This window comes from Cryptomeria japonica, chromosome 10 (genome assembly GCF_030272615.1).
Source record: "Cryptomeria japonica chromosome 10, Sugi_1.0, whole genome shotgun sequence".
NCBI classification, from domain to species: Eukaryota; Viridiplantae; Streptophyta; class Pinopsida; order Cupressales; family Cupressaceae; genus Cryptomeria; species Cryptomeria japonica.
The window spans coordinates 96394384-96416616 of NC_081414.1; the positions used below are offsets into that span (position 1 = coordinate 96394384).

The window sequence follows — 22233 nt, forward strand, 5'->3', positions numbered from 1 at the left end:
CTTTTTAGGGTTTACCAGGAGGGAATTCTTTAGTTCTGTCTAGGGTTTCCTTCTGGGTTTTTCATGAGCTCCAGGGTGGCATAACATGCATTTGATTCTTTGGTGAAGTGAGAACTTACTATTTTTAGTAAGTTAGGGTTTGGCTGTTTGGATGATGCTGTCTTACTGAGCTTTCCAAGCTCTTTCTCCGGGTGCGAAGATCATGTTTTTCGGAGGAGTATTCCATGACGTACTATTTTTAGTAAGTGGCAGTATTGAGCAATTCTATTTTTAGCAGTTTGGACAGGGTCTTGATCCTGTAGCAGTTCAGTGGTCTTCATTGCTCAGCTTCATCTTGGATTTTGTTGATAATCAGTATTGGAGTCATAAGTGATTTAATTAAATATTATTTCCTTATCCTAAGGTTTAATATTTAATTATTTTATTACCGATTAATGTTATATTGGGTGACTTAGCAAAAGACATATTTATATCTAATTAATATCAATGTTATTAATTCCTAAGTTAGGCATTGAAATTTGAAGAATGCATTAAGTTATTGTTGAAGACTTAGGCAAGTTCGAACTTATTTCATTATTGGTTAAAATGCAACTTGGGCACCCACCTTGGGAAATGAAATGAAATGTCATTTGGATGCCATGTGATAGTGAAATGAAATGCAAAATGGAGAGGTGAATTTGGGAGCATTTACATTTGAATTTCAGAGGGAAAAAACTATAAATTCAAGTGCTTGGCCTCCCATTTGGATATCTTATGAAATTGCATCGTTATGTTGCCGGTTTGGCGATTGAAATTTGAGCTTCGAAGTGTGGTTTCCTAGCTAAGTCTCAGTTTCGTACTTGGAAGATAGTACCTAGCTGTGTTCCTGTAATTCCAGTTCTGTCATGAGTGTTTTGCAGATTGTGGAGAGTTTTGTGTGGGATTGGAGTGTTTTCTAGTTGCTGGTCGCAGAGTTGCTGAAACCATATCTTGCTCGTACCTCTTGGCCAAGCGATTCAATCATTTTGGGTATTTGCTCTGTGGATTTCTATGTCCTAGGTGATGGCATTTGTAAGTTTTCAGCACTAATCTCTGAGTAATCATTTTTATTTTGCAAATCGAACTTCCCAGCTTAGGCGTTTTTCTTGTGTGGGCATTTTGGAATCAAGATGTGGTAAATGGGGTATATGGAGGTCGCTTTTCTGATTGCAATTGGTCATTCTTGATATATTAGCAGTTTGGGGGTCTTTGGGGATGTTAGGTGTGAATACTGAGTAGTGAGTGAGTTTTATGCATTTTAGTGTGTTTGGATGTTGCTGGTTGTGCACTTCAGCTTGCTGTCATAAAAATACAGATTTCTAGAAGTTGGTGTTTGGGTGTGCCTTTCATAGTGTGAGTAGGTTAGTTGATTTGGGAGTGATTTGGGGTGAGTTTGGAGAGAGAATTGAGCATTTCTTAGTTTCTTGAAGCTGTTGGTCTGCGTGTTATTGATCCTAGGATTTCATAAATTCATGTTGAAGGATCTTTTGGGAGTTAGTAACTGTTTGAAGAAATGTATCAGCATTGGACAACACTACTTCTCTATTCTATCTCTCTATTTTTTATTGTAAGGTTAAGTAGTAGTACTACTAACCATTTCTGGATTGTAAGCATTCCCACTGGAAAGTGGACGAGGTTGGCTTGTCGCCTATACTTTGATATTTGTTACTCAGTCCTCCCGCTGCATAAGCGGTTGAGTGATATCTATTTGTAATGGTCCTCTTGCTACATAAGCGATTGAGTGATATTTATTGTAATGATCCTCTCGCTGCATAAGCGGTTGAGTTGAGCTTGTTTGGTGTGTTTAGTCCTCTCGCTGAAACATTGCGGTTGAGTGATTCGTGTTTTGAGAGTGTTGTTCTCTTGGCTGGTTTACCGCCAAGCTTCTTGATTTGCCCGCTGGATAAGCGGAAGGGGTTGGCTTGCCGCCCATTATTGTATTCAACATTTCAACAAATTCTTACTAACGATCCCCTGCTGCCATATGCTGTTACCCTCCCAGTTTGGGCTCTCGGTGATTGAAAGGTGTAGGGTTTCGTTCAGTTGTTTGAATTTCATTATTCTAACCCTAACGGGTGATTGGTGTGATTGTAATCTTGCTATTGAAAGATAAAAAAAAATTAAGGGGAATATTACATTTCCTGACCTTGGGTACAATCTGACTATGGAGGAGGAATTTATGACCTTGGAAGAAATTCCTCCATAAGGTCATTTTGGCGCTCATCCTCTAATTGGAGTACATTTTCCACTAGGTGAAGGAAATTTTACCTTGGAGGAAAATTCCTCTTTCCACTAGGTGAAGGAAATTTTACCTTGGAGGAAAATTCCTCCACACCTTCGTTCTGGCGCCCTCCATCCAGTCTTGGGCAGAATTTTCATGCTAAGGAGGATTTTCTCTTGGAGGAGAAAATTCCTCCCTTACCCCTATTTGGCGCCCATCTGGCTACTTGGGTAGAATTTCTCAATCATGAAGGAATTTTACACTTGGAGGAAAAAATCCTCCACTTCCCTGATTTGGTGCTCTCCTTCATGTCTGGGCGCTAATTCCATGTGCTGCAGGAATTTGTGCCTGGTAGGAAAATCCTCCATACCCTTATTCTAGCGCTCTTCACTCAACCTGGGTGCCAAAAACACATGCAACAAGAATTTGGCCTTTGGAGGAAAATTTCTCCACAAGGCCATTTTGGCGCTATGCATCATACCTGGGCGCTAAAGTTGCATGGTGAAGGAATTTTGTTTGGGGGGAGAAAATCCTCAACACCCCTCATTTGGCGCCCATCCTGCATGCTTGAGCGCTAGAATCACATGGTGGAGGAAAACTTGTCTTGGAGAAAAATTCCTCCACCTCCCCCATTTGGCGCTATCTCTTAGGTATTGGGCACTAAAACTACCTTATGGAGGATTTAGTGTTGTTAAGGACTTCTCCTCCATGACCTCAATCTAGCGTCCCTTTCCAGATTTGTATGACAATTTTGCCATGATAAGGATTTCATTGCCTCTTCACCAGACTTAGCCAATTTTCGCTCATTTTCCAAATCTAGACGCCATTTTGGGATTGGAGTGGATTTTTCCCTACCTTAGAAGAATTTTCATGCTTTTCCATTTTAGGAAGGAATTCTAGACCTAGCCATTTTGATCAACTTTTGCTTTTTCAACTTTCCGGGTTTATACAAATATTCTCAGGAATGCTCTGCCTTCGGTGATGGGACCCCTGCCTGTGAAGAACCTGCCAAAAATAGACTTACTAAAATAGTAAGTACTTCCAAACATCATACTAGGGCAAACCGGGATAGGGTGACACTAAAAATAGAAACTTACTAAAAATAAAAAAATGCTAAAAATAGTAAGTTTGATTTTTGGCAAAATTAGGCGAACCTGGGATGCAGTGAAACTTCCTAAAAATAGAGTTACTAAAAGTAGTAAGTGCTCAGAATTCGCTCAAATTTCACTGGTAGCTTCCTCGAAGGGCTTTGATTTCATTGCAACGTTTAAATTTTCCAAAACCCTACACAAATCCAAGTCTAAAGGGCAAAACCCTAAAACAGACAAAATAGGTTCCAAATTTAGCCAAATTCGCTCAAACGACTTGCAGACCCGATTAGAATTCATCAGAAACACTTGCAAACTAGGGAGATTGAAGGGATTGCTGCGAAAAGACCCAACGAATCACAACCAGAAGACCAAGAGGACCTAAAAAGTAGGGGGTCTCCATTTGTAATGGGGCGATGTGTGAAAACCTCACAGCACCTAGGTATGCCAAGGGCACTACTTAGATATAATATGTATTGTTCTTGGGGCAGATTTGAGAGGAACTTATCCTTGAACTTGTACTTGGGCTTCTGCCCATTCAGGTTGAGACATGTAATCTTGGCAATGTAGCTTCTATACCATAAATTGCTTGGAACCCAACAATAGAGATTTATATATAATGGATAGGATTTTGATAAAGGAAAATATATATCAATGGAAAAAGTATCTATATAACAATGTTAACTTCTAAAAATTTGCCAATGCTTTGAGTTATACAAAATTACTGTTTTAAAAATAAAACAATAGGTATGGGAGTGGTTGAGTTACAACTAGCATGCAGCAATGTAGTACACAAGTTTTGATACCCCAAAGATTTGCAAAATTTTCCAACATAAATGTTTGCTTTAGAGAGGTCAAATTCAACAAAGCAACTTGAAAGGATATGAGGAAACTAGTGTGCCCCTAAACTACAGTATCCATGAGGATATTGTTGTGACGTTTTCACATATTGCCCCATTGCAAATGGGGATCCCCACTTTTTCTTTTTTTGCCCGTAGCGTAGTTGTTTTAGCTTAGTTGTCTAGCTTGGCAATACTTCGAGTCTTCAACCTCTTGCTTGTGAGGGGATGCAATGCCTTGTCTTGAGGGTGAGAGTCAAGTGATTGGTAGTCAATGGGTGATGCTTCACAATGCAACCTCTAGGACAAGTCAAGGTGAGTCTTAGGTGTGATGAGTATTCAGGTGAGCAGGACACCCTTAGGTCAGGATGAAGAGACAAGAATCAATCAGGCCTTAGTATATGAAGGGGGAAGTATGAAAAGAATACTAGTTAGTTTTCCTTGGATTTCCGAGAGGAAATCCAAAGATGAAACCCTCATAGTGACAAAGTCAACCTTAGGAAAGGATGAAGTACAAATGCCGTAGTGATTCCATGAGTGCTCTAATCCATGACTTGAAAGGCTCAATGCTCAAGACAGGTGAGAGGTGGAATGATCAATCAGTCTTGACTTTCACAAATCCATGACTTCAAGAGGAGCTAATCAATCTTTCAAGGGATAGAAATGCATGATTTGAGTGACTTATTACTTAGAGTGGATATGACAAAGTTAACATCAAGTTACTCTTGCAGCATTGCTATTCTTCACTTGGTGAAATCAGTAAGTTGGAAGGGTGCTATCAAGTTTGTCCATGACCCCAAGAGATCCATGCCTTGAAGGTCTTGAGAGCCATGTGGGATGAGAGGTGCCTTAATCAAAATTATCCTTAGAATCTTCCAAAATTTGCAAACAAAGGTCTTTTAGTGATCAACTTGTGTGAGAGATGAAGTGATCGACTTGAGGTGAGATAAATTTTTTCCATGAGTCCACAAAATTCACGACTTAGGCAGAATCCACGACTTGGTGACCTTGAGGTGATGGTGAACAAAGGTTGCACTTAATTGATTAATTAGTACTCTCAAGTCAAATGACATAAAGTTAACATCCACTCTAATATCAATGGTGCCTTCGTTTGCTTCTTTATTAGCAGACCATCAATAATGCACTTATGACATCTTAGATGCTTGCTAAGATGAATCAGAAATTGGATACCATTGTGACAACATAAGCACTAGAGTGGATAAAGAACTAGATACCATGCTGGATATGATGTCACAAATGCTTACTAAGATGAATCAGGGAATTCCGCAGATCACTCAAGTTTAAAATTGTGAAACAAACTCAGGTGCAACAATGTCAGGATCTGTTCAGACCCCTTTAGTCTTATTTCATTTGTAGAGAGGAGGTACACTCTAGTGGTACAATTTCCCTTGGCTGATGAGGCGAGGGCTGGTTATGCAAAGCATGCAACATTGCTTGATGAGATTCGAAACCATTTATCTTTGAATGAGTACCTGAATTAGAGGAAGAAGAGAGGAGGTGGTAGAGTGAAACAAAGGGGACAAGAAATTCAAATGGATTTTCAGCACGCATTGGCAAGGTGACTTTGGCACACTTTGATGGTAGTGACAAATGCATTGCCAGAGCATGGGTTCAGAAATTAGATAACTATTTGGCACTTAGATCCATGTCAGAGGATGAGGCAATTGAGTTTGCTACTTAGCATTTGGATGAGATAGCCCACAAGTGGTGGTACCATGGTCTAGTTGCATTGGGTAACAATCTAATCACTACATACAATGAGTTCACAAACAAATTCATTGAGAGGTTTGATAAGCAAGATCCTAAACACTTTTGAGAGTTTGAATGACAAACAATATAGTTCCCTAGACACATACATATCAAAGTTTTAGAGGCTTTCAATGATGGTTTTAGGGATAACAGAGAGGAGATTGTAGTCCTTTTTAGTGAAGGACTAATGGAGCCCATTAGAGGATGGGCTAAGGCCTTTGATCCATCAATTTTGTAGGAGGCTATGAGGAAGGCTAGGAGTATGGAGCTTGCCGCCCCCCAAAAAAGTTCTCTTCCAAGACCTTCCAGCATGAAAAGGGTAAGAGCCATGACAACAAGGAACCATTCAGCCTAAAAAACACCCCTCAAAGAAGGTGGAAGATGACTTCAGAAAGGAGCTAAGGAAGAAGAATTTTTGTTTTAGATGCAAGGAGCCATGGGCCCCAGGACATAAGTGTTTGGAAAAAGGGAAAAAACTGTCAATTGGAGGCATATTCAACTGGTAATTCTGAATCAGAAAATTCAGATCAGCAAGTTGAAATAGAGGAAATTGAAGAAGAGAAATTGGAGAAGAGAAAGGAAGTGGGGGCATACTTGCTAGGCTCTCTAGTCTTAAAAGAAATGATTCATTCAGGGTTAGAGGTGTGTTGAAAGGGCAGCAAATTTTTGCTGTTATTGATACAGGTGGTACACTTAATTTCATTGATGAAGACATTGTGGCACAATGAGGGCTCAAAACTAAAAAATTGAGTCATGGCTGCAAATGGTCACACTATGCCTTGCATGAGGAAGATTTCACTATTAAACTCCTACTGAACCACTTCAAAGTCCATGATGATTTTTATGTTGTGAACGCAGGAGACTACAATGTGGTACTTGGTATGCAATGGCTTTGTTCACTAGGTGAGATCACCTTGAATTTGAAATCCATGGAGCTGAAATTTCAGGATGATGGTAGAATGGTAGTGTTAAGAGGAATGTCAAAGGAGTGATCCCATACTGCTACTTGCAAGATGATGCAGGGAGTTTTTGATAATGGGCCAAAAAAAAGTCACAACAAGAAGATAAAAATGATTTTCAGATTCTGGTTAATCTCCTTTTTGACATGGATGTTGAGATAGCATTTCATAATGCTCTCTTTGGGATGCATGTTGACAATTTAGCTAAGATTAAATTTGTAGGTTCATTTCTTGGAATTGGAGCCTTATCATGTATGATTTGTCATTGAACATTGCATCAGATTTCATGGGTTTTAAAATGTATATCAGACTTAATTACAGCAGTCAAAATACCAATGGATCTTCATCATTATTGAAAAAAATTCAAAAAATTAGGGGGTGTTCTTAAGATTAAGTCTACACTTTGATCCCTGTTTTCTGTTGAAATTATTTCATTTTTGAAAAGTATGCAAAAATCCATGAAATTTCCCGAATGTGACTCTTGTTAAATGTATAGTAGTAGATAGAGGGTTTTGGTTTTTGAATAAGAAGTAGAATCATCTCTCCTGAGGAGGGGTTTTTACCCCAGTATCTCTTGGGAATTAGCAATTAGCAATTCATTTATCAACAAGTGGTACGTATAACCCACCGATAGAGAATTGGTTAAAGTGGTATCTCTGCAAAGAAGTTGTATGGGATGTGGGTCCTGTGAACCTCACAATTTCAACCTTGGCTCACTAATCTAAAAAATAACATGATTTAATAATCTTTTACTGTTTTGTGCAATTTGTGTGCTCTTCAATCTTACATCATGGTTCATTTTAACAGATACGAGGTGTCTCTGATCCATCTGTAGATTCTTGGGGAAAACTTCCTCCAAGTGTGGAGTATATAATGAGAATCTGTTTTGTACTGGTCTGCTTTCTTTTAAATATCACTATCATTGTAACTATCTTGTATGTACACTTGTCTCCAGTTTGTTGGAGCCTCACTGGCTGCATGTAAGTTAGAATAACTGAAGTGACTTAAAATGTCCAGTTCTGGTGCAGTTTTTGTGCACTTGGCCTTACCCAACTCACACTTATCCACATCCTTGTAATCCTCTATAATGCACCTGTGAAGAGTGTTCAACACCTGTTGAACAACGAATTTGTCTTCTGCTGTTTTGGGCTTCTGCAATTTTGAATTTCTGTTATTCATGTGAAGGCATATTATTACTACTTTTAGCTAAAAATTAATTGTAGTACTATTATTGGGTCTATGCTGATCAAGCTAGTGTAGAATAAAACCTATTATTTTTTTTAATTTTATTTTTTAGAGTTTTGAAAGACACACAAAGTAATGACTGCTGTGCCCTGATTAATATGCAAATCTTTCTAGAAATATAATGGATCACATTTTTCTAGAGAAAAAATGTCCATCTTATATTAGAAAACGCATGTTTGAATATGGATTGGATAATACTAGCAAAGCAATTGATAATTCATGTTTGCATTTTTTTTGGTCTCAACTTCAAGGCTGGCCTGTAGGTTTTGCATTTCAAACTATTTTTAGTAAAGAAATTCATTGTGCATGACTTATACCATTTTAATTCCTTTGATGATATAGGTGATTGGGCAATTCAATCTTGGATTTATAATAGGAAAGATTGATGAAGATCTTTTTATCATTGATCAGGTTAGTTTTTGGGTTCACTCGGAATATTCAGTAGTATGTTACATTTGTGGGATTAACCATAAATTTGTTGCCCTAGGATATATTTTTTGCTGCTGAGAGGAAATTCTTGTCTCAATTGATTTTATTCCATATTTATCTTCTTTCATCACCGTTCTTTCAAGTTTCCATGTTTGAATGAGAAACATTTACCTAGTGGTTATTTTAAAATTTGAAAGATTTGAGTTATTTGTCTTATATGGCAGCATGCATCAGATGAGAAGTACAATTTTGAGCATCTTTCCCGGACAACTATTTTGAATTGTCAACCATTGCTTCGGTGAAATCTCACAGCAACCTTTTGTTTTTTTGCTATGGATTAATTAATTTTGCATTATTTTTTCTGGTATTGGAATTGGCCTTAAGAAAAATGGAAATTCAGGAATGTATTGTGTTAGCACTGCAAATGGGATATACACACAATTTACACTTGATCCTTTTCAAGGGATTAATCTCATAGATTTATATTTTAATATATTTTATGTTCAAAGATAAATGATGGCAGCTGATTAATTACATGACATTTAATTTATGGTCCCAATTTGACAGTGAGGAAATTTTTTATGTTTTAATCTAAAACAAGAAATAGAAAGAAAACCATCCATAGGCTTGTTATCATATTAATGTAATGGTTATTTAAGTGTGTAGTTATAAATTGTGCTATCTTATGCTGTATTCTTGAGTATTTGAGTTGTACAAGAAAGGTTCAATTAAGGACTTTCATTAGACATGAGTTAGTTTTGAAAAGCTGGTTCAAGTATGTTTACGATTCAATATGGCTGTACATTAGAAAAGCATATCAAGTGGATTGGTATTTGGGATTGAAACTTGAGGTTATAGTTTGGGTTGAAGCTTGTTAGCATTTTAATTTACACTTTTAGTGTAACGCAAAATATAACAGCACGTATGGTAGAATTGTTTGTCAAATTAGAAGGGGAAGCTCCCCATAACAAAAGCAAAATCTAAAATCTTAATCTATGTTTTTTGGGTGGCTTGTGCTCATGCTAAACAAAATTAAAGGTGTGTTTCTTTTGGACTCCCCTTGGCAAAAGGCTAACGCACCCTTCTATTGATGGCAATTGGTTTTTATATTTTTTATTAAATGAAAATTTTACAACAGTCATGTATATGCAATTCAACAAAGTGTAGAGACGAACAATGCAAGTACACACAAGAATTGATTAGGCTTAAACACAAGGACATGAATACTTTGGTAATTTGAATTTAAGGAATTATTACAAAGCTACAATCTCCAACTTTGAGTAAACTTGCAATATAATTCTTGAAAACTCTCTAAAGGCAATTTAATTCACACAGACAACATGTTATGAGTTAAACATGGTGGTTGCATTCAAAGCTACAATGACCAATGCAACATTGAATATAGTACTATTGGGAATTAAGGTGTCTCAACCTTAGCAAGTTTCTATTATTTGATATTTTTATTTATTAATTTCTTGCATTATATTTTTTTTAATATTCCCTCACTTTGAAAATGGGGCATGCGATTTTGAGGTGGCATCATTTCCCATGTGTCCGTAATTTGTATGATGTTGTAAGAGGTTATTTAAATTGCCTACCTTTAGTAGATATGCGATTGTAATGTGATGAGATTGGTGGCAAATCTAGTGGTTCCAGGACAAGCCAATTCCTTTTGCCCTTTGTATTGCCTCATTAGGCTGAGAACCCATGCATGATTGTACACAAATTTGCAAATATTTTTGGCCTTATCTACACATGTCCTGATCCATGGAAGCTTTCTAATATCCTTCAAAATGAGTTCAAGGCAATGGGTGGCACATGGAGACCAAAATATAGTTGGGTGCCTCTCCATTAAAGTCTACCCGCAGCAACATAATTTGCTAGATTATCGTCATCGGTCACCACTTGAATTACATTCTCCTCACCAACCTCAAGTATGACTTCCTCTATAGCCTCACATAGGAATGTGGCATTTTTTGAATGTGCGGAAGCATCAATTGACTTGAAGAACATGGTGCTACCTGAAAATGATGCAAAATTAGTGATCATTCAATGAATCATAAATTAAAAATATTAATCACTAAATCAAATATAAATTATTCATTGCACTGAGGGAAGTAGAATGATCAATCACCTATGGAAGAAACAAGAAAATTCAGGAGTGTTCTATTTCTCCTATTGGTCCAACCATCAGTCATGATGGTGCAACCCTTCCTACTCTATGTCTTGCGCTGGTCCTCTACTGTGGCTTTTAAATCAGCCACCATTTTTGCCAAAATTGGGCACTACTTAGCTTCAGAAGGGGCTTTGAATCTCACCCCACAAATAGTTATGACATTAACCATGTTCTACCAATAAGGAGACCTAAAACATCACAAATAAATTAAATAAGTATGTCCAGTAAAAAATCATTAGACAAAGAATCAAACTATAAATTTTAAAAGAATCAAATAAGAAAGAATTACCTAGCTGCAAAGAATGGAATGGTGCAATAGTACCAAAATTTACCAAAATTGGCCGATTGCACGTCTATCTGCATCATGTACCTTATTGTTTCAACCCATGCTCTCTAGTGACAATTGGGAACCAGGAGTAGCGCGTAGCTCAAAATACGAATCCATCTTAGATTTATGAACTCTATGACCAATGCTAATACTCCCACTACCACTGGCACTAGCACATGCACTTGAACCAACACTAGTAGAAGCACTAGGACTAGGATGAAATGGAGGCTTGGAAGAAGCCTCTCCAACACCACCAATGCTCGTCAACTCATCCCTTTGCCTCTTCTTCATTTCCTTTTGTATTTCAAATGTTTCTAATTGCAATTGGCACTCATAAATAGCCTTAGGAGGTGCTAGGGTGCACAGTTAAGCATCATGGCCGTGTATGTGGGCAAGATGGTATTTCAGTCTATTTATTTCTCCATGAAAAATTGTTTTGCAATATTTACATTTGGCCTCTCCTCTTTTTTGCTCTTCAACAATTTTAGCATGCTTCCAAGCTGGGTCTTTTCTAGATGGGTTCTAGGAGTATACATCGTAAAAAATATGATTTGCAAAAGATAAGGCTGCTGCAATAAAACATAATGGCAAAATGATGAACATTTGTGCACTGTAATTTGTAATTTTATTAAATCAATACAAAATTTAGGGTTTGTTAAAAACAATTTGCGGTTTGTATTACAAATAAAATGTACAATTTGTTCAAAAAAATAATGTAGGGTTTGTTCCAAAACAAAATGTAGGGTTTGTAACTTTCTTCCAAAAGAATTGTAGGGTTTGTTCTTTCTTTGAAAGGAAATGAATTGAAATGTTTAAAAAGAAACAATGAAATTTTTGTTTTAGAAACACAAAAAAATAAAAAAAATCAATCTTACCTCTTAGAACAAACTTGAAATCAAATGTAGCCTCTTTCCAATTGTTGGTAGAGAGCTCTTGATGCACCAAATGCGAGTATTAAGCTGCCCAAATGTGATTTGTTGATGAAATCTTGGTCTTCCTCCTTGCTTGTTGCCCTACAATGCATTCTTATTTTTCCTCACAATTCACTTTTCTCCTCCTATTTTGACAACAGAATGAAACGAACTCACTTTTAGGGTTGTAGAGGCAATATACAACAAAAAATTCAACTTTAAACATTTAAGTTTACGTTCTTTTTGCACTTTTTAAGTGCTGTCTTGCTAGCCAACTTCGGCAATTGGGACTCGCCGTGTTCGAGCTGAGTCTGCAAGTCCTTTGTTTGTTCAAGTCCTGCCTTGGACTTGGATGAGGTTGAGTCCAGGCCCCTGGGACTTGCCCACGGTCACCAGGCTTGAGACTCGTGGAGTCCAGATGAGTTTGGGAACTATGTTATCAACAAACAAATGGTTGAGGAGGTTATGGCCACTCTCTTTTGAGACATTTGTGGTGTCTTTGAATCCGCTAGCTAAAAGAGATTGTGACTTTTTATGAAGTCAATACATATTTGTTGTAGAAAGTGTGTACACAACAATCGTTAGGTGAATCTACATCTAGGAATTCATTGTGCTTTTGTTGCTTGGTTTAAGGGTGAATCTCAAATTTTTATACCAACACTTATCACTCAATCTAAGAAAAAGGTGCAATATTTTTATTATAATTAATTTCAACATGTTAGGAAAGAATGTAGGAAAATATTGTACTGTATGTCCTAAAAGAAGCATGGTGAAGCTAATGTGGTTGTTGTTGAAGGAAAACATGGTTTAGATGGTGAGTTTGTACTCATGGCATCTTTTTCAAACAACATTGACAAGAACTCTTGGTTCTTTGATTCAAGGACATCTAGGAACTTCACAAGGATTGGTATGTTAGGTTTGTTGTCAATTATATTCTTGTGGGTATAGTTTCACTTGTTGATAGTAGATCACATAAGGTTGAAGGGATAAAGGATGTTAGAGTTGTCCTAAATGTTTCTCTCAAATTCTTAGTACACAATGTGAGGTATCTTCTTGCTATGTACAATTATTTTAATCAGTCTGTCATTTCATCAAAAACCCTAACATTCAAGTAATCTTTTGTGGAAAGAAGTGTATTGTGTCTAATGTGAAACATGAAAATGTTATTGCTCAAGGTGGTTTATATATCCTTATTGGTCTTGCTACAATTAATTTGCATGCCTTAGCTGTCAAAGATAATGCCTTTTTTCATTGGCATGAAAGATATGGTCATCTAAATCTTTATTTTTTTGCCAAAATAAATAAATCGTATATGGTTCAAAGGCTGCCCCCTGTACAAGACAAATAGGAATTGTATGTTGGGTGTTTGGATGGAAAGTAGAAAGCCATGTCCTACAAAAGGTGCATGGGATGATAAGGTTTTTTTGAATCTCATTCATGCAAATTTATGTGAGCCTTCTTGGAAGTCTCTCATTGTCCTTAGTTTGAGGTAATATTTTGCCATTGTTGGATGATTTTTCGAGGAAGATTAGGTTTATTTCTTAAGAAGTCTAATTTCTATGGCACCTTCTTGAGATTTAGGGTGTTGGATCAAAACTTTGCAGTTTGATAATGGGGGTAATTCATCTCCACTTGATTCAAATAGTTATTTGAAAAAGGTTTTCATTGCCACTTAACATTGCCATACACTCTACAATAAAATGTAGTGGTTGAAAGGTGTAATAGGACTATCAAGTAGATGGCATGGTGCATAATGCATAGTAGAAACACACCCTATAGGTATTAGGGAGAAACTATGGATACAATGATTTATCTTCTAAATAAGAGTCCTTGTAGAGTCTTGAAGACTATCACATTGGAGAAATCTTGGATTGGTAACAAATTTTGTATTTTTATTTGGATGCATACACTTCAGTGCTTGAGCATAAAAAGAAATTAGATAGACTCCAAAAGTATCATGTTATTCTTTGTTAGTTTTCATGAAGAATTTAAGTCATACAATTTTATTGATATTTTCACATAGAAAGCCATTGTTAGTTAATGTTACAAGACTTGCAAGGACTCACCTAGACTTAGTGAGTCTCGAGGTGATCAAGTTGAAAAGAGGCCTAGGGGCTTGTGACTTGAGTACCCATTGATTTTGCCAAACTCGCCTTAGTGTGTAGACTCAACTAAGTCTATGAAAACCAAGGAAAAAAGTATAAAATATAAAAAAAGGCTTAAACATAAAAGCATGAAGTGAAGTGTCTTTTGCAGGGTTGAATGAATGAAAGATTTTAATAACGTCCACGAGGCAGAAACATGCTATGGGACACAAAAATAGCAAACACTCCTAGAAACAGGGCACCAAAGCTTTAAACAATTTGTAAGCTCCTCTTTAGATCTGCCCTTCGACAGTGAATTTTGATCAATAGGTTTGCTATTTTTTCCAGCTTTGTTTCCTTAAACAAATTGTTTAAATTGTCCATTTTTAGAATGGCCTCATATTTGTTGCAGATGTCATTGTATGTTGGACACTCCATGACAAAGTGTCTCTCCATCTCTAACACTCCCGTGTTGCAAAATAGGCATATTCTCTTTTCCCATTCTTCTTTAGGTATCATCCATCTACCTGTTTCACACCTTAAGTGATGAGATTTAGTTCTCAATTGAGCTATTAGCATTTTTGCTTTCCATTTAATATTTTCTCCTATGTGGGCTTTGTCCTCATGATCTCCCGTTGGATTGAATTCTTTGATTTACACCCATTTTGTTGACCATAAGCTACTCCTGAATTTTTCCATCACAAACTTTTTTATTTCCTTGTTGGTATTTAGACATTTTTTAATATTATTGTCCCATTACTTCATCCATTTGTCATTTTGTTTCATCCATGTGTTCTTCCAATTCCTTCTATCTATCCTTTCGTCCGAAATCAGCTTAGGCCAACGTTGTTTTTCCATATTTTGAGTCTTTAGGTAACTTAGTAAATGGACTATCTCCGATGCTTCCAAAGGAAAAGTGGTAGTTTCAGCCAATAGAATCTCATATGAGACAGTGGTTCTGATTTTGAGATTGCTTGTAATTAGATGTTTTTGAATTCTTTGTACTTGCCTCTGTTTTTGATCTGACATGCTGCTGCCGCAAATTTCACATCCGTAGAGGATCACTGGAATGACCAACAAACCAAAAAGCATTCTCTTGGTTTTCCAATCCCATAACTTTGCATTCCTTCATCTGTTTTGTAAGAAATATAGTGCTTTCCATCCTCCTTGAATTCTTTTTTCTTTGCGCGTTTCCCAATTGAGTTTGTTTTAAAAATCAATACCAAGATACTTGTACTTAATTCACAACTTCTAACGGATTGCCTAAAAAAAAAAAGTTATTTCGTGTCTTTTTATTTCATTTCAAAGAGAAGATCACCACTCTGGTTTTGCTAGCATTCACTTGCATCCCAACCTCTTGACAAAATGTTTCAAGTGCTACTTTGGAGATGATTTATGACTCAGACTTTGGCTCGGCCCCTAAACTTGGTAAAGACTCAACAAATTGAGAAAAGCATGAAATATATAGATTATTAAGGATTTATTACTTGTTTCATGCACCCTTTAATAAATGAACTTTAAAGACACAATAAACTAATCTAATAGAAGCTACTTCGACCATATACACAAGTATACATAGATCACTTGAGTATAAAAAGAATTAATTTTTAGTTGAAGGAAACAACATTGTTAGATATATAGATTTAAAATTAAAAAATATTGTCAAATGTATACAAGTCTCATGAATTATGAAATTCGTGGCATCAAGAAAAATATCAAAACTAAAAATTTTCAGTCTGTCTGAGAGGAGCCTACATCACTTGTCTCAACATCATGGCAAGTCATGCGCTGACATCTAAGACATGCCTGACTAGTGTGTATATTCAAGCAAGTGATTTATTATTGAAGTTTTTTGGAAGCCTTCAAGACTGCATGTTTTGTTGTCAAACTCATTAACAAAGAGAAACAGTTAAGCAAAAATATTTTTGGTTATATTCCAGTTTGATCTTAGCTAGGATACTAATAGATGGGATTGTTCTACGAGTTGTTTGTGGAGGCCATGATTGATACATTTTTGCATTATGAAAATGACATTTCTTGCCAACTATGACTTAATTCGTATTCAGAAGTATAATGACTATAGCATGCCAACTTTTTCGATGACAATCTTTGTATACTAAACAAGTTGTCCAATGTATGAAACACTATAATCCTTGATTGTGGTTTTGATTGTGAAGATGCAAAGATTTGCAATTAGGGATATGTTACTTGTAGATTTTGTTATCATGATTCATCATTGGTCTATTACTTGGTTAGACTTATATTTTGTTGGGGGTTTGGGAACAATGCCCCCAATAGGGTTAAGGGGCAACACTCCTTGGGGGGTTTGGTTGGAATGCCCCCAATAGGGTTAAGGGGAAACACTCCTTGGGGGGGTTTGGTTGCAATGCCCCCAATAGTGTTGAGGGCCCCTCGTGGAGTCCAAGGGCAGCTCAATTGAAGACATTCAAAACCACAATGAGCTTCATGATCCACACCATTTTCAATTTTTTTTTGTAAATCCTTGATGGACATTGTTGTGACCATTTCACACATCGCCCCATTAAAATGGGGACCCCCTCTTTTTGCTTTTGTTTTGCCTGTTCTTCTCTCTGCTTTTAGGGTTTTGAGTAAATGAGTGAGTTGTCTGGACTAGGGTTAAGCCTTAGGGGTTTCTTTTGGGTATTTTCAAGCCGAGTCCAGTCAAATTTTGAAGATTATTAAGCATCCTCCCGAAGATTGCAAATTTTGAAATAGGATGAGCCTGTCAGGAAGTCAGGTATGTCTCAGGTTAGGTCTAATCAGGATTTTGAGGCAAATTCAAGCTATGTCTAAGTGTTAGCATTTTTAATGATAAAATTGTGCATTTTTTTTTGCCTAGGTAAATTCTGACCAAATTTTGGAAGCAAGATAACTGATCCTGGCCTTGAAGATGACCTAACCCTGCATGATGAAGTGATTTGACGATTTAAATTGTGGATATTTTAACTTAAAAAGGTGAAATCGCCCTTGTCCCTCTCCTAGGGACCAAGGCGAAAATGTTATTTAATGCATATCTGTCTCTAACTTCCTTTAATTGTTTTGTGCAGGGTCGCCAGGGGATATAATTGGACGTAAATTGAAGATTTTGAAGATTTTGAAGACTCGAAAATGATAAGTTTTGAAGGTTTAAGGTGAATTCGCTCCTGTCCTCTACTGAAGGACCAAGGCGAAATGGTTTACTTAGGTCATTCTTGGCCTTGATTGGTCAAATTGAAGCACCAAGGATACAGTGATGGATGAAATCAACATGATAGAACACCCAGACTTAGTTAAAAGCATTGAAAGGTTGAACGTTTTGTCTAGCAAGATGAATTCGCTCCTGTCCCTCACCAAGGGACCAGAGCGATTTTCTTTGTACACACCTTCTTGGACCTTTTGGACTTGGGCTCTCTTTCACCGATTGTAAAAGGATGATATCTTCCCCAGCAAAGGAAATTTGAAATGAAAAGTGAAAAGATTTGGCCTTGAGGACAAAAATCGCTCCTGTCCCTCACTGAAGGATCGGAGCTTGAATTCCGAATTTGCATTATCCTCACAAGATTTAAGTGATTTCGCGATTTGAAGAGGTCAAGAGAAGTATGTTTTATTCGTTGAATATAACTTGAGTGGCCTACAAAGGAGAGAATCAACCCAAGTTGCAATAGGCGCTCCTGTCCCTCTCCAAGGGACCAGAGCGATTTTCTCACAAGACAAACTTCTGGCAAAGGAAAAGCAAGTTTCATGTTTGAGATGAATGAAGGAGGACGTAATCAATCCAGTGAAGATAATTTTGAAAGTTAGCAAAGCATAAGTAAGCTCATAATTGCCAAGGCGCTCCTGTCCCTCTCCAAGGGACCAGGGCGAAAAACACATTATCTAGCCTCCCCCTCCAAATTTGGACGAATCCAGGCCAAGGCACAAGATTGGAATGATATTTAAAGTGCTTCAAGGAAGAATGAAGTTGCAAAGACCACGAAATTCGATGAAAAATGGCTAGGGCGCTCCTGTCCCTCACCAAGGGACCAGAGCGAAATCTTCAAATTTGCCTAATAGCCTAACATTTTGGAATGTTACTTTCGTTCCCAAGACTCAAGATGGAATAAGGAATGATGTTTTACGCCTTGAAGGTAATTAGATATTGATGTGTTTAGGAGATTGTGCAATAAACTAAAAGGCGCTCCTGTCCTTCACTGGAGGACTAGGGCGATTTCTATAAAACCAACAATTTTCCTCCAAAGCCACGCCAAGACAAGGTGATACAAGATGGGAAATGCCTTTCGGAAATGATGGACAAGGAATTGACCCCAAGAATCAACAATCCTAGGCTCAAAAACAAAAATCGCTCCTGTCCTTCACTGGAGGACCAGGGCGAAAATTCTTGGAAGAGCTCATTTTGTCTTGAGAAAGCGAGTTGAACATGCATAGAACGAACAATGGAGATCATTGATTGCCCCTCAACATGAATTGGCAATTTGGAAGATAAAGATCAAGGACAAAAGACAAAAATTGCTCCTGTCCCTCTCCAAGGGACCAGGGCGAAAATGCTTTAAGGCAAGCTCCTTCCAAAGATCACATGGATTAAACTCAAAATTCCAAACAAAAATGCCATTTTGGACGCCAAAGGTGAGGTTTTGAACGTTAAAACGAGAAATGCAAGGTCTAAAGTACATGATTGCTCCTGCCCCTCTCCAAGGGACCAGAGCAATGTTATTGATGTCCATTATTTTCCCATGCTTGAGCACTTACTTCAAACAACTCGCATTAAATGCCAAATTCGCTAAAACCTTGAAATATTTTAATTGAATTGGCATTTAATAAGGGTGCGTTGATATTTAATAATTAATTTAAGCCTTAGAAAATCGTTTTTTATTGCTATTAAGGCCTTTTGAAATTAATTATTATTAATTTAAAATAAAAGATAGAGCGCTTGGGGTATCATTTTAATACTTTTTATAAAGTCGGCCTCTTCTTTTATTAAATTTTTGTTTATTTTTGGTCTATTTTCACCAAGTCGGCCTATAAGGAATGAGGTGGTGAGCGCCTATATAATATTGGTGTTTTGAAACATTTTAATCAATCATTCAATCATTCACTCAAGTGCGATTTGGAGAAGCAAAGAAGGAGTGCGAAATTTGATTTAAGAGGAGCGAATTTTATTGAAGGACAAAGGTGGTAGAATTAATGATTGCGAAGTCTAGAGGAAGAACATTTTGCTAAAGGGAGAGCCTTGACCCACATTTTGCCTAGCGAACTTGCCTAATTTTGGCATCATTTCTTAGAATTCGTTCTCAAGTGGAGGTATGGCGAGATCTTCCTAACTCAATGTTGAAATTTTGAATTTTGAATTTCATATTGCGTAGTTATATTTAGGAAATGATAATTCAACGATTTATCATGAAGTTTCCTAAATTAAAAGCTTCAGTCTTCCTTTCTTCTCTATATTTCTAAGTTGCAAAATATATTACTCATTATGAAATGTTGTGTAGGTATCAAGATGGCGACCCCGAAGGCAGGAGCATCCACTAGTCGTCCAGCTCTCATGAAGGAAGATCAAAGGAATGAAGAATTGGAGACCAAGATCGTGTCAAAATGGAGCAACATTGGAGATACCAACTTGGGAAACTTCAGTGTGAAGAAGTTTCGAGAGGTCCCTTACATTGGAAAGCCATCACCTGTCGCAAGGAGAATAATTGAAAGTGGCATTATCAAGGCGGCCGGTTTCCCTCCAGCAGTCCAGTGCCATGAGCTGATGATCGAGTGCGCCTGCCATTATAACCCATAGTCAAGATCAATCGTGTCCAAGGAGGGAAACACTTTGGCTTACCTTTCAGAGGAGGCTATAAGTGAGGCTCTTCATCTACCAGAACATAAAGATATGATTTACAAAAGCTTGGAAGGAGCTAGGTCCATGTACGAAGATGATCCAGACACTTGCTTGAGCATCATCAATAAGAATTGGTTACTCAAAAGTCGTCCTCGCCTGAGCAAGATTCCCAACACACCACATAGGATTGACTTCCAGGAGGAGTACAGAGATTTGATAACGTTACTCAATCGAGTTACAGGAGCTCCTCAAGCCTTCTATTTTGAGAAGTGGATGTTCTACTTCATCCAAGTGATAGTTCAAGGAAAAGGAACAATTCATTGGGCTAGAATTATTAGCCATTGCTTAGATGTGCAGTTAAGAAGACTGAAGGCTACCAGGTCCTTTCACATGAGTTCATACATCATATATGCCTTGATCAGGAGTTTTGAATATGCAGGACTACCTCACAGAGGAATGATCGGAAGAGGGCTCGGAGAAGTCAGAGTTTGTGATTCTTATGTCCATTTGCATCATCCACCTGGAAGTGACTACAAGTTAGTCAATGATACCTTCACGATGAACATCACCAGGACATTGCAAGGCGGGATTCACAATCGGCTATCTCAAGATGCACAGGAGCTTGTGAAGAGGTATGGTGCTTGGTTTATCCAATTCCAGAAGTTTACATATATTAGAGTTCATGGGTGTCCTTCACCTCCATATATGTTGCCAAGATATCCGACAGACAGGATAGTGTTACTTGAGGTGACTAGGCAGTTGGCAGCTTATGCAAAGGCATTCAGACACAGGCATGGAAATGGAATTCCTGTGCCTATCATACTAGGGAATTCAGTTGAGGTATGTCCTAATGCTCCAGCCATGGATGACACAGAGAAAGAGTTGGCCTTATATTCATTTTCATTCTTTGCCTTGAGAGAGAATTTTGATCCTTATGGATATATAGAAGAAACAGTTGGTAGAAAGTACAAGCACGAATTTCAGATAGAGGACTTTTTGATGAATCTCTCAGATGATTTAGAAGTGAAAAGAAAGATGCATTCCAGGTTACCTTTAGATCTCATCAGGAAATGCAAAGTTTACAGAGTGGCTGATCAAGCTCAGGACAGTGGCAGACATCTCCAATCATCTTATGACCGAGAAGACAAAGCAGTGAAGATAGATTGGAATGAACCTGAGGTTTTTGACTTAAAAGCTTTGATGGCTCCAGTTTTGTCTTGTACTCGCAGATGGGTTGATGTGCAACATCAAAAGTTGAGAGAACAGAACATACCTATGACTTTTACTTTGGAGGAAAGACCAGGGGAAGGAGGAGCAAGTGTAAGTGAAGGCAATCCTCATCCTAGAAGCACAAGTGAAGCTAATCTTCGAAGTGTAAGTGAAGGCAATCCTCATCCTAGAAGCACAAGTGAAGGTAATCTTCGAAGTGTAAGTGAAGGCAATCCCCATCCTAGAGGTGCGAAGAGGAAAGAAAGACCTGAGAAAAGAGAACCCTCCAAGAAGAAACAAGAGGCCAATCGAGATCGCTCATCCGGTACATCTTCTCGACATGAAAAAAGGACAAGTCAGAATGTAGGACAAGAGAAGAGGGTACCTGAAGTTGAGGAATCTATGGAATCAATGGTACAGAATGATACACACGAAGAAGGGCAGGCGTCTCAACGTTCATCAAGTCAATCTCCTCAAGTTAATGAGCTACATGAAGACAAGAATAATGATGAAGTGACATCTCCTCTCCGAGAAGAAGAACCATTGCCTAAAGAGATACAAGTTAGAGAGACAAGATCCGCCATTCCGGATTGGTTGAAGGAGAGGATAACAAGGGTGATTGTAATCGAAGATGAAGATAATGTAATTGACTTAGAGAGCCTTGTAGGAAATTCTCAAGGAATAACAGAAAGGAAGAAGGCCACCAAGATGTCCAAGATGATTAGAGATGAGACAGGGTCCAGGAAGTTACAGATAGCTACACCTGCAGTGGACAAGTATGAAGGTGAAATCCTTGCAGAGGAGTATGATGTAGAAACATTTGAGGTTGGTCCACTCACAGTCGAGCAGACACTGGATGAGGCAACTGATTTATTTGAGGCACTTAAAGACAAGCTTAAAGAAGAAATGGAAAAGAATAGAAAGCCTGAGAGAGAGGTCGGTGCTTGGAGAGGCTACTTTAGCCATCTCAATCAGCCTTTGGGACGTCAGGATCCAGCAGTATCTCCTGTGCAAGCACTTCCTCTTGAATCAGTTGGCGAAGCCGAAAGAGTTAAGAGCTTGGTTCAGCTTATGAGCTCTTGGATTGACAAATCCCATACCGTTGCCATTGAGTTCGCAACAAGAATGATGC

The 22233-nt window shown here is 37.7% G+C and overlaps 1 protein-coding gene across 4 annotated transcripts in view; it reads left to right on the plus strand.

Moving 5' to 3' along the window:
- LOC131052605 (DNA mismatch repair protein PMS1) overlaps window positions 1-22233 on the plus strand; it is a 249098-nt gene that overhangs the window by 94376 nt on the left and 132489 nt on the right. For all 4 annotated transcript variants that reach the window (XM_057987197.2, XM_057987193.2, XM_057987199.2 and 1 more), the window contains 2 exons: window positions 8483-8551; window positions 8794-8867. In XM_057987197.2, the coding sequence (XP_057843180.2) occupies window positions 8483-8551; window positions 8794-8867 (143 nt within the window). The remainder of the gene's footprint in view (window positions 1-8482; window positions 8552-8793; window positions 8868-22233) is intronic.